At 51.8% G+C, this 25,675-nt stretch overlaps 1 protein-coding gene across 1 annotated transcript in view; it reads left to right on the plus strand.

The window, feature by feature from the left end:
• The first annotated feature begins 2,772 nt into the window (after positions 1–2,772).
• LOC122380556 (protein NDNF-like) overlaps positions 2,773–25,675 on the plus strand; it is a 30,401-nt gene continuing 7,498 nt past the window's right edge. Inside the window, exons 1-9 of the mRNA XM_043363808.1 lie at positions 2,773–3,032; positions 14,381–14,634; positions 15,053–15,159; positions 16,361–16,519; positions 16,874–17,003; positions 17,316–17,576; positions 17,950–18,172; positions 18,509–18,754; positions 19,208–19,380. Coding sequence (XP_043219743.1) covers positions 3,018–3,032; positions 14,381–14,634; positions 15,053–15,159; positions 16,361–16,519; positions 16,874–17,003; positions 17,316–17,576; positions 17,950–18,172; positions 18,509–18,754; positions 19,208–19,380 — 1,568 coding nt within the window. The 5' untranslated portion in view covers positions 2,773–3,017. The remainder of the gene's footprint in view (positions 3,033–14,380; positions 14,635–15,052; positions 15,160–16,360; positions 16,520–16,873; positions 17,004–17,315; positions 17,577–17,949; positions 18,173–18,508; positions 18,755–19,207; positions 19,381–25,675) is intronic.

Here is a 25,675-nt window from a genome sequence, read left to right on the forward strand (position 1 = left end):
GCATTGTGATTGGTCGATGGGGCAAGTTACACCACAATGGGGCTACAACACGCATACCTTTCCTTTTAGCGTAACCTATGTGTAGTTCTAAAAAGATAAAGAAGGTTCCATATTTAGCGTAGATGGCAGTCGGAGCTGAGCTGAGATGAGACTGGACTTCAGCAACGAGTCGACCACCGTCCACCCGGAATCCCGGGGACAGTACATACAACTGGCTATAGGTTTACGGACTAATGGGCTGATTGACCTTAACCCGCGCCCTGCTGGGGGGGGGGGGGGTGTTTGAACACCCCCCCCCCTTGTGGTTTTTCGCGAATATCTCAAAAACGGCGGCGCGGAGCGCCGCCGTTTTTGGCACACCTTATCATACATCAATTCTACACATGTTGTAAAATTTTCAGACCAAGGTCATTCAAGGTCAGGTCACCAGGTCACTTGAAGTGACCTCACCTCATAAAAAGTTTCAATGTCTGTCATAGCCACACCGAGTGACCGATCGCTTTGAAACTTTCAGCGATTGCTAAGAGCAATAGCATGTACAAAACGTATATCTCAGAATTTTGATATCGATGACCTAAGGTCAGGTCAATTTTGCGACCTCCCCATTATAAGTCAATGGGAGAAAATTGAAATGCGCCTCTTTTGGACGAAAGACATTATAAACACTCCCAAACACCGAATTACAAGTGGTTTAGACACACTGAACATGAAAATGGTGTCCGTGACCCTTGTTTATGCCCTGAGGTCATCTTAGGTCACGAATGGTATCTAACAGTTTTTCGCAAATAACTTTTGATAGAGGCATGCTAGAGCGATGAAAACGCCTTAGATGTGTTCAGCTCGACGATACGGATCGACTGATATGCAACATGACCCTTTCCGGTCAGGTCATGACCTTGACCTGAGGTCAAATTTTCAAGTTGACCTTTCAAGGTCAAGTTATAGTTCATTCGATGCGTCTTGACGAGAGGAACACGATGCCGGTAAAAGTAAGCTCGTACAGGGCTTGGGTCAAAAGTTATTGTAGAAAAACTGTTTCCGAAAAAATCGGCTATTTTTGCAGTTTTTGCCCCCTGCAGGCAAAACCGTTGACGTTAGGTCAAATCTGAGGGAATTGCTCAGAAAGGGCGTTAATAGGGCTATCGAATGCGCTTTTCCGCGGCGCTGTAGCTCTATTGGTTCCCGAGTTATGCGTTGGCTTCTTGGAAATTGTCGACATTCGACCTGGAAATCGGCGAAATTTTGCCTTCAATGACCTCTGGTGACCTGACCTTTGACCTGACCAAAAAATTGACTGAAGTGATTTCGTCATTATTTTTGACGCTCTTTCGAACGCCGCCTTCCGCGTATCGCTACGTGGCCCAGGAGCTGAGTTACAAGGGGGGGGGGTGTTCAAACACCCCCCCCCCCCCCAGCAGGGCGTGGAAATCCAGGACCCCCAGCCGGGCGCGGGTTAATGGCCTTATTGAAATTGGTATGCATGGTTTACAAGCTTAGAGCCTAGACTGTTGCATGGCTGTGTGGTGGACAGTAAGGAGCCGTTAGTCCGAAATGGACGTGTTATGCACTTTTTCACACATTTTTTTCTCGCTTTAAGCTTCAACCCGATCACTCCGTCCCGTTGGTGTAGCTGTGGCGAGCATTTTAATTCTTGTGGATGTTAGGTCACCTGACGTGACCTGGTGACCTGGCCTTGAATGACCGGGATCTGAAAGTTTCACAACACCTGCAGAAGTTGTTTCGTGGAGTGTGTTCACGATGGTAGCTAAGCTATAGGTATATAATTGCTCAACGACCCAGCCAGGTTATCCACCCGACGCAGAGCGGCCTAGGAGGGCGCTTCTCGGGCGTTCGGCAGCCCCGAATCCCCTGCTGATGCCATAAACATCTGTAAGGTAAACCTGGCCGAACACAGCATGTGGCAACGGTGCCTGCCAAAGGTGCGCGAGATAGCGAGACTGGTGTCAACGGACAGTATGTATTCCCCATAACAAACTCGAGTAACTGACAAGCGCTGTCCGGCGTCCCAATATTTTCGATGAAGCACTCAGCGCGGCGGGTGCTTCCGGTGACCTTCAGCCGAACTGCCAAAAACACCGCCGGTCGGCGGCGTCCAGGTGTCGCGGGTGACGTCACTGGCCGCCGTCCTACAGGTGGAATAATTCGGGACTCGGAATATAACTGAGCGGACTGGTGATAACTCCTCAGCAGTCTGTAGAAATGTCCGCTAACGATGGCGGAGTACCTAAATCGTTATTCAGTCGAACTGACTTACCGTGAATGCCTGCAGCCCTGAACCGTCTGTCTCTATAGCCTGAGGGATAATTCAGCAGGCTAAGCTAAGCAGGGCTGCGGAGTCGGAGTCGGAGTCGGAGTCGGAGTCGGTCGGAGTCGACAGTTGTGACCGGAGTCGGAGTCGGAGTCGGAGTCGATTTTAGAAACCCGAGCCGGAGTCGGAGTCGGAGTCACCGAAAATCTGTCGACTCCGCAGCCCTGCTAGGTCTGCGGAGTCGGAGTCGGGAGTTGGAGTCGGTCGGAGTCGACAATTCTGCCCGGAGTCGGAGTCGGAGTCGGAGCTGGTTTTTGAAAGCCGGAGTCGGAGTCGGAGTCGGAGTCGCCGAAAATCCATCGACTCCGCAGCCCTGAAGCTAAGTAACTTGTCGTGAATCTTCACACGAACAATAATTCCATTAGTTGTGACCCCTCCCACACCATCAAACGTGACCTCTGACCCGGCCGGAGGCGGTGCCGGCCGGTCGTGTAGGGAGCCTCACACCTCCCCCGTCAGCTGGGTCTAGCAGCCGGCCCGGCGGACCGACCCCGCACCTGGCAGGGCCGCGGAGTCCGGCCGGCCGACCGGCCAGTCCGACCCAAGGCGCCGTGTGGTGAGGTGCCGCGATATGTGGTACAGAGAGGGAACCCACCGGGGCGGGTCATGGTGGTGGTGAGGGAGGAGTGAGGGAGGAGCAGGGGAAGAGGTGGTTGGTGAAGTGCAAGAAGTGGAGACTAGCAGAAACATGAGGACGTTTCCGGTGAGCATTATTCGTGACCGACATAAAGTTAAACTCTCTGGTGCTATAACTATAAAGAACGCTGGTAATTTTCACTTTTTAGACGTTCATCTTTTTTGCCCATTCATGCGATATCTTTTATAAGAACGTTATTCCTTCTTGGATAACTCGTATGATGCCTTAATTTGAAATGGTGCTTGTTATTGCAGATTTAGGTAACTTTTAAGTCATAGATGACGTTTCGTTTTCGTTCGTTTTCGTCATTAGCTCTCGATCAATATGAGTCATAGAGTTAGAAATGCACTAATGCTCGTTGTACGAAAACGAAAATGTTCGTTAATTGCTGTTTCAAATGACATGCAATACGAGGTCTTACGGCCTGACCTGAGTTGAGCTCATCTGCTCCTAACTTTTCGAGGCGAAGGTCATCATTCACTTCCCGAGCGTTCGCATCTGAAAGCACATCAAGATTCAACTAATTAAGCTTTTAGTAGTAAATCGACTAACGTCATTGTACGCACCACATGTTGCGCCTTTTCGTGCAGATTTGCCACATCAGTATAACGTCATAACACGATTGAAATCCAAAATATACGGATCAGCAATCAAATATATATTAAACCGCGAGTAGGTAGAACAAATCTTTTAAACGTCGAGCCGATAGGCGAGACGTTTAAAAGGTTTTTCTACCTACGAGCGGTTTAATAATTTTATCCCGTACCGCCTATATCTTTCGGGAGCTTAAAGGTAAAAAAATAAATTTTATGTAAAAATACGACATATTTTAGCAAGCCAGAGACAACGAGAAGCAGAGACAGATGAAGCTTTGAAAAACGGTCCAAACAATGTGATCGGTCTGAAATTGACAGGTACATTGAAGATGAAGTCCAAAATAGAAATAAAAAGAAAAGGAAAATGATGTTTCATTGCGTTTCCCTGCGCATACCTACTGGTGAAAATAACGAGACGGTAAAATGGCAGACATGTCTACTAGACGTTTAACAGTTTGTTAATCGTCACTATAACAAATAGACATTTAATAGACATTTAGCAAATCAGTTAAACGACATCTGATAATTTTCTCTCTTTGCACGTGAAGCAATTGTAAACACTGTTTACAGTGCGGGATAATAGAGACTTACGTGTGGGGATTTAATTATACGGTGACGTTTGGTCGGTTAATGCGTTTTTTTCCAAAGGACAGATAAAAATGATTTGTCCATCAAGGCGTTGTTAATTGAACATCTTTTAATCATTCCTCAAAAAGTCGAAAATCTGCAATTCGATGAAGTATTTAGGTTTAACACAAAAGTTTAAGGGGAAATTAATTTTCAGTTAATAAGCAAGATGCTGTTTTGTAAGATGGACAATCATTTATATATCTAACGGACTAACGGTACATGCCTGGGCCCCAATAAGAGAAGCTGACGTTGCGTGCGAACGTTTCAAATTGGATGCTGCGGTGCGGCTTCCCGAGCTAACGCACTCCGCACTCCGCAGTGAGGTGCGCGCTATAATCCGGCGAGGAATGCTGATATATTCCCGTGTCGTGTTTGAGTGGTTGTTAGCCCGTTCTGAGGTGTCCAGGCGGAGGGATTGCTTGTCATTTGTAGGTAAAACACGCTAGGTAAAATGGCGGCACACACATTACATAGTGGAAAACACCGTACGAGTGTCAAGCAACAAGGGGCTCCCAGATTCAGAAATCTTTAAACGGACATGCTTCCTCATTGCTTTGAAACTTCAAAGACTTGGTACGCTTTATTTTGGGGCACCTATCCATGCTTCTATCCTCAGGATACTGAAATCCTTCTCCTCCACACCACAACCTCCCTCCGGGCTGGGCAGGCAACTTTATCTCATGCGGGCTGCTCCCTTGGAGCGGCACCGCTGCTCCCGAGGGAGCGCACCCCGTAGCCGGGTGCAGTGAGTGCCTTGGGGCTGGGTGGCCTGTCCTCTGGACGGGCTCAGCCCCGGCGACTCACTAGGGTGCCTGCCCAGACCAATGTCTCCCCCTAATTCCTATCATCTTTCCGGCTCTGCAATGGTCTTGTCGACCGAAAGGGCCTAACCCAACAAAACAAACAAACAAATATTTTGGGGCCGGTACGACTGGAGGTATCTGCATTCTATAATAAATAAGTTGTTTATCGACTAACCTTTTTATACCTATTTCTATAGCGTTTTTATTGAAAAAGTTAAACAGGCTAGGGGGGATCTCAACAGTAAATTATTCTTTTCGATTTGAGCAATGTTTGGTCGTTGCATCATAAGGCTGGTCACATTTGACCGATAATGATTGAGCGTTTTAATGTTTTCGATTTATAACAAACGTCGAATAGTCCTATACCAATCCTATATACAATATACACGTACACCAAAGCCTGGCCACATGCTCTGCTAGAATCATCTCCTTCTCAAAGAAACACAGTGTTTTAGCATAATGGATTCCGGAGCGGACGAGTGCTCGTCAGTGAGTTGATGGTGGGCCTACAGCTCCATTACTGGCCCGGGGAGCGCTCTGTGTCGGCACTGGTCTGTTGAATATGCAGCCGCTCCCGGCTGCCTGCCGACCGACAGCGGGCTCCCATTGGGAACATGACTGCCCTCGCTCAGCAGTGACTGGGAACCTCACGGTGGGGTGTCGACGCAGCAGGAGCACTTCGAGGGGCCGATGTGCCGCCACGAGCCCGTATTCATGCTAACAATTGGCCCTGACGCAATTGGAGCATATTGCGAGTCGATAGTCAGGGCAACGGAACCGTTTAAAGCTGGCGATACACGACACAAAATATCAGGTTTTCCTGCTGTCGGTGATTATTGCTCTTATCACTGATTTGAACCACACTGATAATACAGAATGGCTCATTTGTAGCCGTTTGTTTTTAGTATTAGCTGAAGCTTTACTTCCTCGAGGCTATTTTATCGTTTAACGAAAGGCAGTACCTATATACCTTTATTCTCTCTCGCTGATCGAAAACGGAAAATCCCAACGAAACAATAATGGCATTCACTGAAACGTTAATCAACGACATACTTTGTGTCTCCACAGATAGACGGATAGACGTTTCTCGAGTAGACGTTTTTGAATAGACGTTCACGTGTTCTGGGCCAATACCTATCCAAGTGGCGGTAAAAAGTAAAGGAAACACCTAACATATGGACATTCCTGGCCGAAAACAAGTGACCAAAGAGACACGTACCCAAATTAACTTGTTAAACCGGGAGTTAAAATGACACAAGTACCTAGAAATTGTTAAATTAAACGGCCTCCATATAAACCGTTAATGGTTGATGTCATCACTAAGGCAACACGATTTGTTTCTTTGCCCGGTGGAACCACGGACACGGTGACTACAAATAGGTAGAACTGACTCGAGGCACAGCCCCATTCTTGATAATGCTGGTATACGTGTCAATGTGTTACCAAACACTTAACAGGTGTGAGTTCAAATCTCTTACAAATACCTATAGAAGAAGGATCTTTCTCTATCTGTCTGCGGAGGCAGAAAGCAAGCTCTATGACAAGCTCGTAAAACATACGTACAGCATTAAAACCCGAGCCACCGCCGTTCACGGTACAAAGGAAAGGAGAAAGCACATGGCTTTCATATAAATAACACCCTCGGCAGTGCAGTGGGGTGATGCGTACCTCGGACAGAGGAGTACCGTGAGAAAAGGAGAAAGCATGTCTTTCATATAAATCATACCCTCGGCAGTGGGGTGATGCGTACCTCGGACAGAGGAGTACCGTGAGCTGGCGATTGGTGATCGTCATTCGTGAGAAAAGCGCCGCCAGCGTGACCCACTGCTTATCTGGAGTGTTTCGTTCGCAGTTTCTCCTTGGCTGACTGCTGAGCGGTTTCGATTGGATGAATCGGGGATGGACGTCATTGGGATTATAAGTTGCGTCACCTTTTCACGTCGTTTTGGAAGAAGAAAAGCCGCTTTCCAACCAAAACGCACACGAGATATAGGTAACTTGATGTGTTTAGATATGTTTGAGAAAAAAAAAGTTTGCTGATGCTTAAACTCATGCGCAATGGTATTTCACACCGTCTATAAGACAGTAGCGGCGGAACACCTTCAATCAAGGGGGGGGGGGGGCACTGACGACTTTTGGTCCCATTCTTTCCATGCAACGCCCATAGGGCTAATGTTAAAATGCCAAAATCAAAGGGGGGGGGCACGGTGCCCCGGTACCCTCCCCGTTCCGCCGCCTATGGTCTAAGAAATAAACAGTGAACAGCGTTTCAAATTAATTGACCTCCGCAACCTTGCAAATTTTCCACTGAAAAGTGATAGGTTGTTTGAGTCAGGACTTAGCACTTCTTGACATTTGCCAATTTCGCAAGAGGGGTGGATGGTAAGCTGCAAGTTGGCATGGCTCGCGAACGTTATGTAACGGTGCACAATATCGAAGCTGTTCTTTGTCTGCATGAATCAACCTTACCACGCGGATGTAGCGTCACTTAACCAGATTCGTCTCGAAATTTAGCCGATCACTATACATAGACCGTTGTGTTTAGACAATACCCGACCTCGGCGGCATTTCGCAATTGTTGATTAAGCCACAGCGTGCACTGGACGCCGATGATTAATTGTGATTTAAACGTCTCTGGGGGCGAGGCGTGATGATTTCCACAGACAATTTACATTAATCTTCCCGGCGAATACCCGTATTGGACGGGCGGCGATAATTGAAGGCACGGCGGCGGCACTGTGCCCTCCCCGAACCATTACCTTCCGGCAACAGTCAATTAGGCAGCTGCCAAACGTACAGCGCCGAGTCTTTGTGAGTCCACCTCCATAATTCATGTTCTAAAATGGCGAGGTTTCTTTGAAGCCCAAATAACGTAACTTGGAATGCATTCGGTACGAGACCAAACGCGAACGCTGAACAGTCTACCGAGGGCAGTGCGAGATGTTAAAAGTGCAGTAAAAGCTGCAGGTGGCTGCATATTTTAGCCTAAATATGAAATGGTCACGGAAAACTGTATATTAGTCACTGATTATGCATGGACCGACTCTCTTTCTGTACGGTTTCCTACGGGACATGCGTGCATTGTGCGACTATTGGGATGCATGAATTGCCCCCCGAGCTGCTTACCATTAACACTAACGTCATTCAAGACCTACAGCGAGCCTGTAGGTCTTCTCCTTTCCTTCTCCTATCCCCATCCTTTGCCGGTGGGTTGGCCCGTCTCATCCCGTGGCCGGCACCCTAGTCTGAGCGGTGGCCCACACCGCAGCCCGGCCCGCCGCGGTCGCAGAATAGCACTGTCACGGTCCCAGAATGCCTGTCAGTTGTCGCAGTGATAAAATGCCCCTACGGTTGCCCGAGAATGTGCTACGCCTTTGCTGCACATCTGTCATTCTATGCCAGCAATGTCTCTCCTGCTTAGAAAGTGCCGACGCGTCTGACGCATTGGCGCCCCTATCCTCCCCGTCTGAGTCTCGTAGTCTGTCCCATGACCTATACCTGGCGGCCTGTCCCCGACGCAGGGGGGCCACAGACGCCCCCTGTCCCGCCCGCTGGGTCAGCCGATCACCAAGCCACTGCGTCAATGTTCTGTCGCCGACTGTCGTCATGTGCGGACCGATCGGTCAACTAGTCCTGGGACTGGGACACCTTCCAGGTCGAGATACTCGAAACTGTCAGCTTCAGTCAACTTAAAATACAAACAAACGTGCAGTGTGCCGACTGCCGAATTGCTATTGATGCCGGTCCCAAGAGAGACGGGCATCAATAGCAATTCGGATAAATATGTTATCCTAAATATGTAAAAGCCTTTTAAGATATGTGCCCTGTTAAATCATAACCCCAACAGTAACACTTGAATAGCAGCCTGGACATGCCTCATTGGTTAACAACAATTTGTAAGGCATTCGGATTAAATAACTGCAGAAAGACTGGCTGTTTTCTGCTCGAGCACGCCGGTGCCAATGCTCCCTCCCAGCTGGCTCCATGGTGCGCTCTCCGGCCTCGGCCGCGGCTCGATCGGGCGTTATCAATCGCCGGTGGTGCCCTGGGCGGCACCCCGATCCGCGAGGCGGCTGCTCTGATGGCGCTTTATAGTGCTGCAGACGGGCCGACGCCCAGCTCCAGAGTCGGCCGGCGCCCACACCGGCATGTGAACACTGAGCACTGAGCACTGCCAGCAGCTCGCACCGCGCCGCTTGGCAGGACGAGAGACGCACGCGCTGGGGTCGAGAGATGGAGGGAGGGGAGGGGATAAAGCCCGGAATACACAAGCAGGCGGCAGTATACCCGAGAAATCGGAACGTCGTCAGGGCGGTTTAGACGGGCAGATTATGGCAGATTATATACCATCCCATGCTAATCCGAGACTAAATAAGCGATGCGGCTGTCGGCATATACGCCACTCCCATGGGCTTCAAGCGAGGGCAAGACGCTAATAGCGGGTGCTGTTACCGAACATGGGAGTTGTAGCTTACGTGCTTTCATGGCATGGTAAGATTGCCATCATAAAGTACCCACAGGCTGGGTGTAGTACGATTACTAATAATAATATCCTGCTTTTTGACATGAGTATTATCCACTGGCGGTCGCAGGGGGGGGCCACGGGGGCCATGGCCCCCCCTTTGGTGCTGAAAGGTGGGGCCATACTATCTCTTGGCCCCACCTTTCAGATCGAACAAAAGTCCTAGAAAAGCTTTTCGTATGTTTCATTTTCTTTCTTGCGTCATCAAAGGACGTAAATTTCACTCATGAGTGGGCTCAGTTTCGCATTCTGTCAATTTGGCGGTCAGCGTCGCTGGCACCGGTTCACGAGTATGGCCGGATCTTATATGGAATATCAGCGTGGGTTTACTTAAGGCTCTCGTAGGCCCAGCATTCAGCAATGGCTGGCATGAGACCCTCTTCGGCAGTGGCGGGTGGGCCCTGCTAAAGGAGATTGGCTCCAAGACACTAAAGTAAGACCTCAAGGGTTGGTGCTGTGCACCTCAGAAACCCGGTGGTGATGCCGTATGCCGGATTGGTTTCTTAAGGATTTGCGTGGGACCTTCGGGGCCTGCCTGCATAGAGTTTGCATGAGCTAGTATGTAATCTCAGAGGCATGTGTGTAATGTGTACACAGTGGCGGTCGCGGGGGGCCGGGGGGGGGGGCATCAGGGCCATGCCCCCAAAGGTCAATAAAGGGGGCCATCATATCATTTGACCCCCCCCCCCCTCAAACAACCAATGGGCCCCCGTATAGGTGTATGGGGCCCTGGCAATTATTCGATCGTCACGAGGCTAAAAAAAAAACCACGCCAAGCTATTAATATAGCTCCCACGCCGGTCTTTGAGCGTCCTACACTGACCTTTGAGGGAACTTCAGTGGCGGTCAAGCGCCCACGTTGACCGCTAAAGAGCCTACATCAACCTCTGAGGCCCCACATCTGGCCTATGAGGGCCCCTAACCGGCCTCAGGGGTCCCAACCGGCGTCTGAGGGTCTCACACCGGTCTCTGGTGGCCTTATTTCTGTCTCTGGTGTCCCAAGATGAACCTTTAGGTGCCAATAAGGGCCCCGCACTGGCTGCTGAAGACCCGATGCCGGCCTCTAAGGGTCTGCATTGGCCTCTGAAGAGGGCCCATCTTCTGAGGGCCCTAAACTGGCCTCTACATGAAAACATACATGGGTGGGTTTTCGAAGATCAGAGGGCTCACGCAGTCTCCGGCACAGCCTTACGTTGGTCCTGATCGAGATTGCTTATTTAAGCAATCTCGACCATCAGGACGAGATTGGACCATCAGGACGTAAAGCAATTTAAATTGCTTTACGTCCTGATGGTCCCGCGGTGATTCCCTCATATTTCGACGTCGGGTCCCCATGAGCCGGTGTGGGTCCTGGGGCTGGCAGAGACTGATGAAGTCCTTAGGGCTCAGGGCCAGTCTTTTTAGCAGTAGGACTAGGCAGGTTGAGTGAGCCCCAATAGAGCCGTTGCGAAGCCCCGCAGAAGTCGCGCGCGGCCCTCAGCTGCCAATTCTGAAAGCTCGGAACCTGTGGGGTGGGGGTCTCCAGAGGTCGGTGTACCTACTCTCTCCCGCCGCCACACAACTAGGTACCTATATGGGTAAATGTCATAGTCTAAAAATGCTCTCTGGGTTTCACATGCTTGTTCAAAGCAAGAGGTATCTGTACTTTTTAGCAAGAGGTACCTACCTATCTGTACTTTTCCGAATTGTTTTATAGTGGTAAGGTCATGAATCCGCATGCCTGACCTTCCAGTATACCTATGCTACACCGATCCGTCGTCATGGTGCAGCGGCCCGACCGGTGGGCACACCGTGAGACGGTAAATGGAACTGGTGATTTTGCCTTAAATTGAGCTCAAAGATTTCACGCAAGAATGAGATGGATGAAGCATAAGTAATGCCAACTGTGCGGCGCCTCGTGGACGTAAAAAATTAGCCGATCACCCCCCCCCCCCCCTCCCGGCGACGGATAAATGTTATGTCCCGCGAGTGTGACTTTGGCCCCCCCTTTTGCTAGCGGCTGCGACCGCCAGTGGTATTATCTAATATTATTCATTGTATTTTGTCCCAATGAGTACAATGACCTATTTGCAACTTAACACGCCGCTCCCCAAAAAGCTGTTGCGTCACCGAAACCATTAGTCACACTTTGGCTTGTGTCGCGGGGAACCGGGGCCTCGCTGAGTGCCAATTAAAGCCAGATAAACAAACTAAACGGTCCACCTGACGCCACCGTCTTCTGGCCTGGACTCTGGCTGATGGCCAATGTCGGCTACGCCGAATTAGTAAGTGACGCGGCGATATTAGCTTATATAGGTATTGCTGTGGGATTCAATAAAGATATTTTATAATTTTGTGAACGTATAATTCTATCAATTACACAGGTCAATTACAATTTTCCTAACAGCAATTAATGATATGTTATGTTAAAGATAGCAGATTATAAATGGTGCATTAAGCATAGGGAATACAATTAATTTGAAAAGAAACGTTACTTCGATTTCATCGTCACTATTCGGTAGCAGTAATACAAAAATCATTTTAAGATACGCATATGCTATCTTACTCATGTGATCTAAGCCATGCGTATTGCATATTGCATAACACTGCGCCCAATTCATGCACGTCATCTCGGCGCGGGGCGACCGGCCGGGCGGGGTGCGATTTGGCGGCCGGGGCGCGGCCGCGGACGTCCGACAAATTGGCCCAGTTCACGGGCCGCCTGAGCTGGTCTGCCGACCTCTGACCCCGTTCCCCGGGCCACGGCAGAATGCCGCGGCAGGTGAGACCCGTGTTTACACAGCAGCGCTCCACTGCAGGCCGCGCGGCTCTGCCGCGGCAGCCCGGGCGGCGGCGGCGGTGACGGGAGCGTTGCAGTGAACGTGCCACCGAGTTGGGCGGAGGCCAGGACGACTGTCAGCCACTCGTCACAGCTGCAGCGAGATACGGCACACGACGGCACAGTTCCCCACTGAGCGATGGCGGAATGGGACAGCAGGTTTTCGCCAGCGTGTCCTGACCCTCTGTCCGGTGGGAGAGGAGGGGAGGGGAGAGGAGAGCTCGACCTTCAGTTTGGCATGCCAACTGGCAATCGAGGGCCACCGGCTGGTCTCTGAGCAGGAATGGGGGTGACGGGAGCCGGCCGCTGGTCTCTGGACCGGAATGGGGTGACACAACAGCTCGCGGGTGCAGAGATCGGACCGGGTATGTATGGACGGCATACCGGAAGGACGGCACAGCTCCATGATGCCGCATCGCACGAGCACAGTCGACAGAGCTGTGTCAGTAGGTTTAGAGTAGTTTAGACGTTTCGATGTCTGCTTACCGTCTTCATGTTGGATGCATTCGACCATCATTCGACGGTACTGGCACATGTTAGCTAATTTTGCTTGATTATCTGCATCTTTTATGGCAAGTCATTATTGCAAGCTAAAGATGAAAAGATGTGAAGTTTTACCGGGCTTCGGTACCTACTTATCACATTTAACTCAGCGTAATTAAGCCGTCGACGGGTACAAAATATGCATGCTCTTACGATTAGTGACTCCATTACAAGTGGCCTGCGCGACAAGCATGCACAATAATTTCAGTCGACTTCAAAAGCTGCGGCGCGCGATACTTCACCCAGTGATCCAAGAAAAACACCAACGGGTTACAGACGATTCTGCTCAGACGCTCGTGTTTATTTAAATCCATTAATTGCTCAATTAATTATGACTAATTGATGTAGATTTGAAGGATGACAGACTTCGGGAAAATTCGGCGGAATGTTCCGGCTCCGTGCCTGTCGGGACCACCCAGCGTGTTCACTGAGGCATGTCGGCAAACAATTTCAGCGTTTAGTCCGAACATCGCACACGGTTAAGAGTTAGTGAATAAATGTAAGGGTGCCGATCTGAGCAGACATGAAAACTCCGCCACTATGTTGATCATGATAAGCCGGTTCTGTTAGCCCCGGCGAATGTCCGTAGATCGGTGAGATGCGAGCTCGAGCGGAGGTGGCTCCGATGTCAGACATGAAGAGCCCAGGGGTGCCGTCCGCCACCGCCGCCCACGCAACCGGAACACCCACACACATCACACCAAGGTGTGAGGTCTGCCCGGTCTCCAGGGACGGGAACTGTCGGTTTCAGACGCACTACGCATGGGATGCGGCCGAAGAGAGTTTGGACTCGGGACTCATGAATCCTTAGTGGTCAGGCAAGGGAAGCGATTTTGAATCAAAATCACTTTTAGAATCAGGGCCGGTGTCGGGGGTCGTGAGACTCGATCAAATTGATCAACGAGGGTGCGTGTGGGATGTGGGGTGGAAGGCCACATGTGCTATACATGTGACCTTCCTGCCTTGCTCCAAGGACCCTGACGAAGACGCAAATCCTGCGCCGGTATACGGTACGCTTTACCGTCTCCATGCTCCACAACACAACTGCATAACGCATCCGTAACAAATCAGCTGGGTCGCCCAGCGCACCTCCATCCCCAGACACCCGTGATCGCCCATTCACCGAGGACACTAACTTCGCTCTCACACCCTCTGCAGAGGCGGTAACAGAAGCCTGGTCTTTTGTCTGAACTAGGTCGATCCTATATGAGATACGAGGATATATAGACGAATGTCAGAGATAAAAAGGCCCAGAATCCCCTGTGAATTGTGAATCGGAAATCCAGGTCCTGCGTGCAACTATGCAAACAAATCTGCAATGCCTTTTTTAAACGTTATGGTTTAGTTTATGCATGCATAAGCTAAAATAGAATTATTTACGCATGTTTGACGTTTGCTTGCTTTTAAAAGGCGAAAAAATAGCTCAATTATCATAAGTGCATGTGACCATGGATATACCCTGTTACACCGTGCTTATCCGATGCTCTCCCGTCTGTTCACAGGTCACTGTGGCGCTGCTTCTATCGCTGGCGATATATCCGTCAGCACCGGCCTCCAACACCGACCTCAGCCAGGGCAACCTAGAGGTCGAGAGCGATGACCCAGGTGACCTGGAGGTCAGTTTCGGCGAGCCCACTGCAGGACAGGAGAGACTCTTACGAGCCGCCTCAGCTAGTCAGAAGAAGCTGCAGCCGAAGCACGTGCTGCCCATCAACAAACAAGTGTCCGCCTTCCTCCCGGCCGGCACATACAAGAGGTAAGCTGCAGTGGGCTCCGCAGGACTGTGGGGATGGGGTCGCCCCGGAACGGTAGGGACGTTAGAGTTGCTATAGGGACGTGTGGATCACCATGGGATAGCGTTGTGGGGAAGATGGACGGGGCTGGGATAGTGAAAGGATGCGAGATGAGAGCGAACACGTCGGGAGTTATACAATGTGACGGTACGAACGTCACAGGCACAGGTGGATAAGGGGCGGGCTAATTGAGGCGTCTGAAATAAAATAACTTAGTGAAGAAGCAATCAATGTTTATTGATGTTAGGTAATAGGTATGTCATACGCAACACGGAGGCTGAGATTTATATCTCGTTTATTTGAACGGTGACATCTCGTCCATCATGCCCTTCGGTGCATTTGAATGAACACTGAATGACGTTTTGTTTTTGCACGTTATAGGTTTTTGTATCGTCAGAGTCGGGACGGAGTGGCCATTTCGCTAGTGGTGACGCCGTGCTCCGCCTCTCTGAGAGGGCAGATCACATTTCAGCCGGATAAAATCAGAGGTGAGCCATGAATCAACCCCATAAAGTTTGGACAAAGCGAGAGGTGTTTTCGCTACCTGAGTGGCCTTTACTCGAGTTACCGGCAGCAATGACTACACTTCGCTATTCGCTGAATAATGGAAACGTTCATAAATAGTGTTGCGCCTGGCCGAAATCGTTATTCTGCGTTTGTTCATCTACATTATCTTCTTGAATGGTATTGGACATTGGTATGGCCTTCCAGTTGGTCGTTGCTGATGTCATCCTGCACTGGGGGAAGGGAAGCGATTTGCAAGATGCATCCCCGTCGCTTCATTTTCCTGTCTCGGACCGCCCGGGCTCAGCCGATCACGTGCCTTTGCATAGGGCGGGACGCGTATTTGTCAGAACTTGACGGGTGCATTGAGCTCGGACAGTCTCACGAATGCACACCCAGAGAGCATCACGGGGCGAGAAAGTCGTGATGGGGGTGGACATATGGGAAGGGAGAGGGCAGAGGGCGGCACAACCCGTCAGAAGCGGCGGTGGGCGGACTCGACCACGGCGCCGCCCACAATCAGCTCGGGCGGGGGAGGCGGAGGTTACCGCCGGACCGCCGGTGTCGGCACACAGACTAACGAGGCCGTTTGTTATATTGGCGGCGGGTGCAGTTGGCAACTGGAGAAGCAGCGGGATAGATAAACTCAGCGGGTGATGGAGAGGGGTCAGCCACCGGATAATGAACTTGATGCATGACGTGCGATCAATGGCCATCTATCAACGGGTGTTAACGTATGGCGGGTAATATTTCAACAAGTGGCAATAGTCATGGCCCGAGGAAAGTTACATAGGCGGCGGAACGGGGAGGGAGAGGCACCGGGGCACCGTGCCTCCCTTTGATTTTGGCATTTTACCATTAGCCCTATGGGTGTTGCATGGAAAGAATGGGATCAAAAGTCGGCAGTGCTCCCCCCCCCATTATTGAAGGTGTTCCGCCGCCACTGGAAAGTTATGCAAAACATTTCATTCATATCAATTTATGTCATTTGCCATAACAATGGACAGCAATGTAATTGAGCTAAAAACACGTAAATAAACTACAACAGGAAAGAGTAAAATGATCGTCATTCTATGATCACCCCTCATATGCCTACTCTTCAACGTCCATATGCCGACCATAACCAAAGTCACATACCCCTATCGCTAACTGCGACGTCTCTCCCTCCCCATCCCTTTCCGACAGAGGGCGGTAAGCGGGAAGTGCTGCGGACAATCAACGGCCCGGACCAGGTCATCTACTCGGCGCGGCGCGGCCTGACGGGCGACTACGACGTCAACATCTCGTCCAGCGCTGACACCTACGTCCACTTTCTGGCAACGGATGAGGACCTGGCCGGGCTCGGTAACCACCGGGACAATAATATAAAATCATAACCAACGGGACAACCATATAGTCGTTAGCAACCGGGGAAACCATGAATTGTCATAACCACCGGAACAATGGGGCAAACGTCAGAGGGACGCTTGTAACGCCAATGTTTACCGAGTTCGGTGTGCTTGTGTATGTTTGGGGAGGTTTGTGTGTCTGTGGATGGAAACGTTTATACAGACGGGACTTTTAAATCGCAGACATTCGTCAAGCTCAGCGTGTCAGTCCCATGATAAACGTACTAAAACACACGCCCCAAGACGGTTTGTTTTCTGTAACGAGACCTTATATCCTTCTGACGTGCGCCGTACCGTCTGCTTTGTGCAGGCAGCCTGCGTACCAAGGTACAGGTGCGCAGTCGCAGCAAGAGTCGCGCGGAGATCAGCTGGTCGCCCGGCTCACACGGAGGCCAGGCGCTCAGCTACTGTCTCATCACATCACCGACGCAGCACTTCAGGTGCGACCGCAGTGCGAGCAGACCGGTGGATAAGACGAGAAGCCGACTGTAATGAAAGGAGGCAGCCTGCATCCGATTGTTGCACTCCAGTTACATATACCTATAGATAAATAACATTGAATTACCAGTTGATAATGTCTGTTTTATGGGAAACGGCCGTTTTATTTGGTTGTGTCCCAACGTCGTAACGTTGATCCGTTTATTAGGAAAAGTTATTGTCTACTAGCAGTGTCCATCATGCTCCTTCGACTTATTTCTGGTTTGTGCTCATTTGGCTGCCGGCCGGGTATAACTCGTTCCCTTCCCCTCCAGTTCTGTGTGCGGTGGTCTGAGCGCCAAGTTCGGCCTGCAGCCGCCGGAGAGCGGAGCGGCTCGCCGGAGACGGCAGCAGGGGGCGTCACCGCCGCGCCGCCAGGGACCCGAGCCCAACGACAGCATCACGGTCGGCTGCGTGGGAAAGACGACCGTGTACACGCTGTACGACCTGCTGCCCGGCCGGAAGTACTTTGTGACCGTGTTCGGACAGTACGCCAACCGGAGCGTCAGCTTCCAGTACGGCACGGCTGAGTTCAGGTGAGGCCGGCCGGGAGCGAACGGCTCTCTTATGGTGGGTCGGTGGAGGGAGGTATTGCACAGAGACGCCGTGTCGTGTGCTGCATTCTTTTCCGCTGGTTGATTCATTCCAACCGGTCTGTCAAGCCAGCTTAACCACCTAACCCAACTCAGACCTAGCCTGACCGGAAACTGACGAGCAAACCTGACACCGAACTGACATGACAGAAGTCTGACTCGACCCTATAACCTGCCTGGAGCCGTAATTTAGCCCCATCCTGCCCTGATCTGACCTTACCTCGGCCCGTGCTCTTCGCCTGACCTGACTTGCCTGAGCCCTGACCCTGACCCTGACCTGACCTCAACCTCTTACCGTTTTTCGTCTGATCTCCAGGTACCAGGACCGCTCGGAGCGCACCTCAATGCGGATCCGGCAAAACCGTGTGACCAAGCTGCGCCTGTCCCCGTGGCGACCGTTCAGAATTCTGGAGCTGCGCGTACCGGCCAAGTACGAGCGACTACACTACTTCGTGGTGCCGTGCGGCGGCCCGCTCTCGCTGCAAGTGAACCGCACCTACAACAGTCCCGGGGTCTCGGACGAATCGGTCCGAATTCAGGCGAGTGCAGGGGCGAACCGTTCAGCGCTGACGAGTCCACTGCTTTGCTGGTCTGAATAGAGCATGCTGTATGGATTTGATCTGAAGGTCCTGGTGAGGGACCTTCGGAGGCAGACTGTCAGACTGCATCAGATCGTCCTGAGTCAGACTGTCCTGTCCGACTCTGCCCATGTGTCTGCTAAATTCCGTCCCACCTCAGAGGAGATAGAGACCGGAGCTCCGATCTCAGTCCGATCAAAGGTGATTATCTGTCCGAAGACCTACCCCTAGTCACAGTTGCACCACTGCCAACAGGCTGATCCACTGTCTAACGCTCCCCTCTCTCCCCGCCGACAGGAGGTCAACATCAGCAGCGACGTGCTGATCCGGAGCGACCTCAACAGCAGCCGCCTGACGGTCGGTAACGTCAGGTACCAGTTCAACCTGACGGCACCAGGCGGCGCCACCACCGTCGAGTTCCAGGCCACTTGGAGGCGCGGTCGACTGCGCGTGGCCTCCCTGCCGGGCCGGCCGCGGGTGCGGGCCGCAGGACCGCGCCGGAGGGCTCGGCTCGGCCTCAACTGCTCTCAGCTGGCCCTGCGTGTGAGTGAGGATTCTCACTGGCCTCACAGTTAGAGCCAGAATGAGGCTTTTCACCGGTCTTAGAGAATCAGAGCCGGAGAACATAGGGGTCGTAAAGTAACGGTACATTCCATCAAACGAGCCACTCCGACGTAAATGGCTCCAATTGAACGGGAGCCGTCAGAGTCTCAGATGTGTTACGATTTCGGAATTGGTCGATAGGGTATTATTCTCTACAGCATTTTGACAATTCGTTCGCCTGCTTGGAGTACCTAGACGAAATACGAATACATGGATACAGGATATTTCAACGGCATTGCCAGGTAATGACATAATCAGAACTAATGAATCGTAATCACAACTTACCATTGCATGCGATGGCATTCCGGCATCTTTCTAGACTGTCATCATCAGTCTCCACCGAAACTCAGACCATCCCAGCACCGTCTCTATCCCGCGTCTCCACCCTTTCAGATGCCTCGGGCGCGGGGCCGGCGGCTCGAATACTGCGTGCTGTTGGAGCTGGACACGACGGGCCGGACCGGCCGGCGCTTCAAGGCGCCCTCAGCGTGCGGTCTCGAACTGCGGCACGCGCACCATCCGGCCAACATGACCCGCTGCGGCTCCAGCAAACAGCTGCGCAGGAGGTCAGTGGGGGGTGGGGGGGGGGGGGAGAGCAGAGAGTGTAACGGGACGTGGGGAAGGGGTCGATTAATGTGGAGAAGGGGAGCATTGGGTTCTCAGGGGAAGCAATGAAGCTCAGGGCAGGGCAATACGGCATCAGGTCGACAAAGGACAACAGTCTCGTTTTTAGAAGATATACCTATCGATGCATAATCAGAGCAAGCATAATGCACACAAAGATAGAGAAAACCGTTTTTACATGCTTTATAGCTTCATAACCCTCATTGTCACGAGAAGAAACCGTCGGACGCTGGGACATCGCATGCTGTAAGATATTCAGCCATTGTCGACCTTAATGTTCGATACTGCGCCGTTCCTATGTATATTGTATGGATAATGATATGGAGGTGAGTGGAGAGGGGTTGTGTCACCACGTCCTCGTCGACCCGCTGGGTGGCTCACAAACATATACCTACCGACTTCATACGATATATGTTTGAGAACACGACAGTCGGTACAATGGAGGGCAGGAGGGCAGCACGGTGGGGTGGATCGTGCTGCGCTCCTCCCTCCGTTCGTCATGTCCAGTGTGCACACCCGACCTCTGCATGACCGGCAGTTGAGGCCCCGTCTCGCGCCCCGATGGCCCGCTGCACACCACGTCCGTAAATTACCCGGGCTGCATGCAACATGCATGAGACCGGAACGTGCATTTGTTTGTGGGTCCACGTCAGCTTGCTGTCTCGCGAGACTTCGAAAGGACAGTGATGCATTTTACTATTGATTTTTGACGCCTACACATGACATCTTCCGCCAGCCATGAAACTTTCAGCCTCGCAGACCCGTACGATTTATCCCGTTCACCGTTGTATGTCTGTCGCCCACCTTGCAGGATCCTAGTTTGGGTCAACTCATGACATGGTCGTTGTTATTATAATTCACCGCTTCTCTTACGGTAATAACTTCCTTAGTACTGCACATTGCAGGAGTAGAATTAATTAGCATATCATCCTGGCACCGAGCATAGCTTGATTCCTAGTCGCCGCCGGCATTTAATCGCCGCCGTATTCATTACGGCACGTAGCATAATTACCTAACGTGGTTGAGGTCGGCTTCTCTTCTTCTATTCTCGAAAGTCTTTTTTTTTTGTTGAGACTTTCTTATTGCAAAGAGAGTCGGTAACGTTACGTTATGCTACGCTATGCTGCAGCCCGCAGACAGATAAATGAAACAAAAATGCCTAGGCATGAACTGAAATGATCATGGCAGTTGAATATATGTAGAAAGGAACACGGCAACGGTTAGAATCGACTAAACGCAGCTCATATGACTTTTGACTAGGTAAACGATTAAGGTTTCGCATTTATGTATAACGGCGCACCTAAATAGGTTACGCTCATTGCGAATGTGAAACCGTTGCGAGCATGAAAGCGTTCACATTTCCTCAGTTCACTCTTACATTCGAGACTTACTCCTATGTAAGGAAACATGATCGTCAAAGTGGCTTCGAATAAGTGGCTTATGGATTTGGAATCTATTGCTCACCGTTTGTGTCAAATATCTCTCTCATTTAATTTAATTTAAATATCCAAGAATCTATCTATGCATTTACTACCATGAATTGGCAACTTGCTTGTTGTTATAATCGTGCAATCACGTACAACTTTCATGGCAAAACGACCAGCTCCAATATAAAAAGAACCTCTTGCATCACCCGGCACCAAGGGGTGGATATAATCGCGCTGCCTGTAGCGCCGTGCCGTGCGGTGGTCCGACCACCTGCGGCGTCTGCATGCAGTCAGCAGTCACAGTGCGATGACTGGCAGTCGACTGGCAGCGACACAGCACGGTCACAGCCGAGGGGCTGCTGCATACACCCGCAGTGACTGGCCGGTCGCACAGTAGGCGACACGAACCGGCGCCGCCCCGGTCCCGCGGCGGGCGGTTAGTGGCTGTCTTCAGTGCCGGGGCGACGACCGAGACAGAGGCGCGGCGGTACGGACTATTACACCTCGGTATACGGTCTCGCCGCTCGACATCAGGGCTTATACTGTCGCTGAAAATTGGCCGGCAGCGGAAGTTGTAGCGCTGACGAATGACGATAACTTCAGCGACTGCCGGCTTAGTAGGACTCAGTTCGCTGTTCCACCGGCCTGATAGAACATATTGTGAGCCGTATTCGGTTCGTTAGTGGTCCTGAAATAAAGGCCCTTACATTCAAATGAAACTTCAGCGAAAATGTTTATCAAGACCAGTTTATTTTTTAGCTGAGCAGCTACTGACAAGAAATCCTAGCCTTACCGTACAGCTGACCATGCAGAATGATGATTTATTTATTTATTTATTTTACATCGTGAGCAATTCCGTCAAACCGTCACAAAAAAAAATAGATGTTCGACTCCCGGAAGCTATCAGCTAACTGGAACTGTTGCCGACAAACTAGGCAAATGTCGCGCCGCTGATGCCGAGACGAGCCGCCGCCGCGCCGCCCGTCACCCCGCCTCGCCGGTCCCGCCGCCGAGCCGGGCCGCCGCCCGCCCAGCGGCCACCTGTCGCCGCGCATAGCTTTTTTCTGAGACAGAAGCAATGGGCCGTATCGACGCCGCGAACGGCGTCCCCCTGTGACCCTGCGACCCGGCTGACCTGTCACCTGTTCCGAATGGGGCCGGCGGGGCCCTGGGCCTGGGAACTGGAAGGGTGTGTGAGGGGACGCGGCGTGCCGGCCGCCTTTTTTGTGCTCTGCGTCACGACCCCTGTATCGAGTGACATTTTGGCCACGTATTTGAACCGATACCGGGCTCTGCTCGGTCTCACTTCACTGTTAGTCGCCGACGAGTTCACTTCGCTCTCAAACGTGGACGGCGGCGCTCTACTGCCGCTCACGTCTAACTTTTCTAACAACTGTGTCTGTGCTGTACTGCTGCCATCTCGCCGTCTTCGGTCAATAGCGAACTCTTCTATTTAGAAGACTGTGTTTAAGTGGTGGTGGTGTGAGTGAAACCGAAGTGGCGAGTGGAGGAAAGGAGAGCGGCGCGCAGCTCACAGTTTTCACGGTGGCCGGGTCTATTCACTATTCCTATCAATCCTCTGTCATCCTACATAATATGCATGCCGCGAGGTGTGCTCCTTATGCGCTCTGAGACGGGCGCTGTTGAACGACCCAACATGCATGCCGCGAGGTGTGCACCTTATGCGCTCTGAGACGGGCGCTGTTGCACGACCCAACATGCATGCCGCGGGGTGTGCTCCTTATGCGCTCTGAGACGGGCGCTGTTGAACGACCCAACATGCATGCCGCGAGGTGTGCTCCTTGTGCGCTCTGAGACGGGCGCTGTTGAACCTTGATCCGTAAATTATTCATCTGTGTTTATTTATTTACCGATTAGATACTTCCCTTCTTCATTATTCGTTCACTGCCTCTATTAATCCTACATCCTCTCACAATTTCCCCCGGCCGCCAACCCGAATGCTGCGAGACGTAACAAACACTATACAGTCCACACAAGAAAGCCAGAGACGTCCGCAACATTCGCTGGTCCTCCGGGCCGGATGGTATCAGTTAAGAATGTAAGAAGTCAAGAAGAGAATGTACAATAAGTCGATACTGTGCGTGAACGACCGTCCGTGACGTCGATAAGTTCTGCTCCCACCGTGTCAGTCGAATTGAGAAGCATCGTGGACCGATGGAAGACGCGATGGAGACGGAGCACCAGGAGACGACGCCTGAGAATTGCGAGCCTGCAGGGCAAGAGGAGACAGAGACGGAGAACCGGGAGACGATGCCAGAGAACTGCGACCCTGCAGGAGGAGAGGATGGAGATATCACCGCTGAACGGAAGGCATTAAAGCTTCATCGCGGTCGCAAGGCGGCCATGTTCACACGCTCGTGTAACAGGGCTGACGCGCAAATAGCGCGGCGAGCCAGTGAAGAGGAATTGAAGAAGCGGCTCGAGACGCTGCACACAACGCTGGACGCCGTCATGGAGGCAAATGAGGAGTTTGTAGAGAAGTTGCAAGATGTGAGCGAGCTGGAAGAAGCGGAGGAGTACGCCACAAGAATAACAGCACGGCACGCCGAAACGGTCGCAAGAATTGAAGAGGCGATAACTCGCCCATCAGCGAGCCGCTCAGCGTCACGCACAGGAATGCTCCCCCTACCATCGGTGCAACTTGAGGAAGGAAGCAAAGTGTGCGGGTCTCACATATCACGAGGCTCAAAGGCTTCAGCCACTTTCAAGGAGGCTGAAATCACCGCGGAATTGAAAGCTCTCGAACTAAAGCATCTCAAAGCAAGGAAAGAAAGAGAACGAGAGATGAGAAAACAGGAAGATATGCTGGAAGAAGCAAGGAAAGAAAGAGAACGGGCGACGGAAGAAGCAAGGAAAGAAAGAGAACGAGAGATGAGAAAACAAGAAGATTTGCTGGAAGAAAGGGCTCTAGAAGAGGAAGTGGAACGTGCGACTTTGAAGGCGCGTCTCTGGAGGGCCGCTGGCAACGAGTTGGAGTGGGAACGAAGACACGACTTTGAAGATGAGGTCGCTGTGGAAGTGGCGCCTAGTCGTCAAAACAACACCGGATGCGGCCGCGAGAAGGGAAACGAGCAAGAGCAAGGACGCGTGATCAGTGGCTTGGGAGAGCTCCGGCGCAAGCCGCCGCCACCGAAAGCTACTAGTACCTCTCCGATGGCCGACGAGACGCCGAGAACTGCCAACCAGGACCCAGCCAGCTGGGTGACAGCGTTGGGTTCCGAGCGGCGATGTGACGTCCCGGGTCCATCAGCATTCGTGAAAAGTATACCACGTCTGACACTGCCTACCTTCCGAGGCAGCCCTCAGGAGTGGCCTCGCTGGATCGGCCTATTTAAGGCTCTCGTCCACGACCAGCCGTCTCTATCGGACTCAGAGCGAATGGCTCACTTGCAGAACGCAGTAGAAGGGCCGGCAGCCCAAGCTATTGAAGGCATGCTGTTCAATGGTAGCCTCTACCTGGAAGCTCTGAGAACCCTACAAGAAAGATTTGGGAGAGAAGAAGACATCATCCAAAGTCACTTGAGGAAAATCTTCACTTCCAACCCACCAGCTCTCACGGATCTTCCAGCCATGGAAAAGTTCTACGCCATCGTTCATAACACAGTGACCGTCCTACAGAATCTTGGCTATTCAAGCGATCTGTCCAGTAGTGAGAACCTCAGGAGGGTGGTGGAGAAGCTGCCGAATGAGCTGGCCAGAGAATGGGGTCGTGAAGTGTTTCGGCTACGGCCAGAACGACCCACTCTGAAGACCTTCAGCGAATGGCTTCAGGTGCAAGTCAGCATCCTCAGCTTCTCGGCCGTCCAGTCCGGGACGTCGGAACGGAAACGTGCAACAGGCACGCAGCGGGAAGGAGCTGTACGGAGGACAGCGCTCACGACTGGAGCGACCCACGAAGCTGGAGAAGTGGAGCCACGTTCACCGCCGCCCTGTCTGGTGTGCAGTGAAAAACACAGGGTAACTGACTGCCCGTCGTTCAAGGGCAAAACATTGGAAGTGAGAATGGAAGTGGTGTACGAGAACGGTCTTTGCTTCTCTTGTCTGAGGAAGGGTCACTGGACCAGGAGTTGCAGATCCTCTCGGAAGTGCGGAGTGAAGGGCTGCAAGCTCACTCACCACCCATTACTGCACAGAAGCTCAGGACACGCGAGGCATGAGGAGGGAAGCTCAAGGGAAGAAGACTCTCCGAGCGGATCCTCAACGGCTGCGGCACCACATCCGCAAGCTAAGGGAACGGGAAGCTCGCCGTTTGTAGCAGCCTCCCTGAGCGATGAGACCGACACACTGCTACAGGTCGTTCAGGTGCGCGTCCACGGAGCAACCAAATCAAAAGACGTCCTGGCGCTGCTAGATACCGGAGCGCAGACGTCACTGTGCAGCGCTGATGTCCTGCAGGAGTTGGGCATCACCGGGGACCTTCGCCAGCTCTGCATCCAAAATGTGGAGGGAAGCGGAGCGCAGAAACCCTCTGAACGCGTTACCCTGACAGTTAGCGCACTGGGCGATGGTGCGAAGAGAGGACACATTGAAATCCCTGAAGCCTGGGCTGTACCATCACTGAATGTGACAGCCCCCACGGTATCCCACCGCCAACTCAGGCAATGCGAACATCTCCGGGGACTAGAATTTCCGCAGTATGATGGCGGTGATGTGAAACTGCTGCTCGGAGGGAACGTGCTGGAAGCTGTTCTCCAACAGGAAGTACGAGTGGGTCGTTCCAACCAGCCAGCAGCTATAAGAACCGAGTTTGGATGGGCACTGGCTGGTTCCATATCAGCGGTGGTGCCAA

This window comes from Amphibalanus amphitrite, unplaced genomic scaffold (assembly GCF_019059575.1).
Source record: "Amphibalanus amphitrite isolate SeventyFive unplaced genomic scaffold, NRLGWU_Aamphi_draft 000100F_arrow, whole genome shotgun sequence".
In the NCBI taxonomy this organism is placed as follows: Eukaryota; Metazoa; Arthropoda; class Thecostraca; order Balanomorpha; family Balanidae; genus Amphibalanus; species Amphibalanus amphitrite.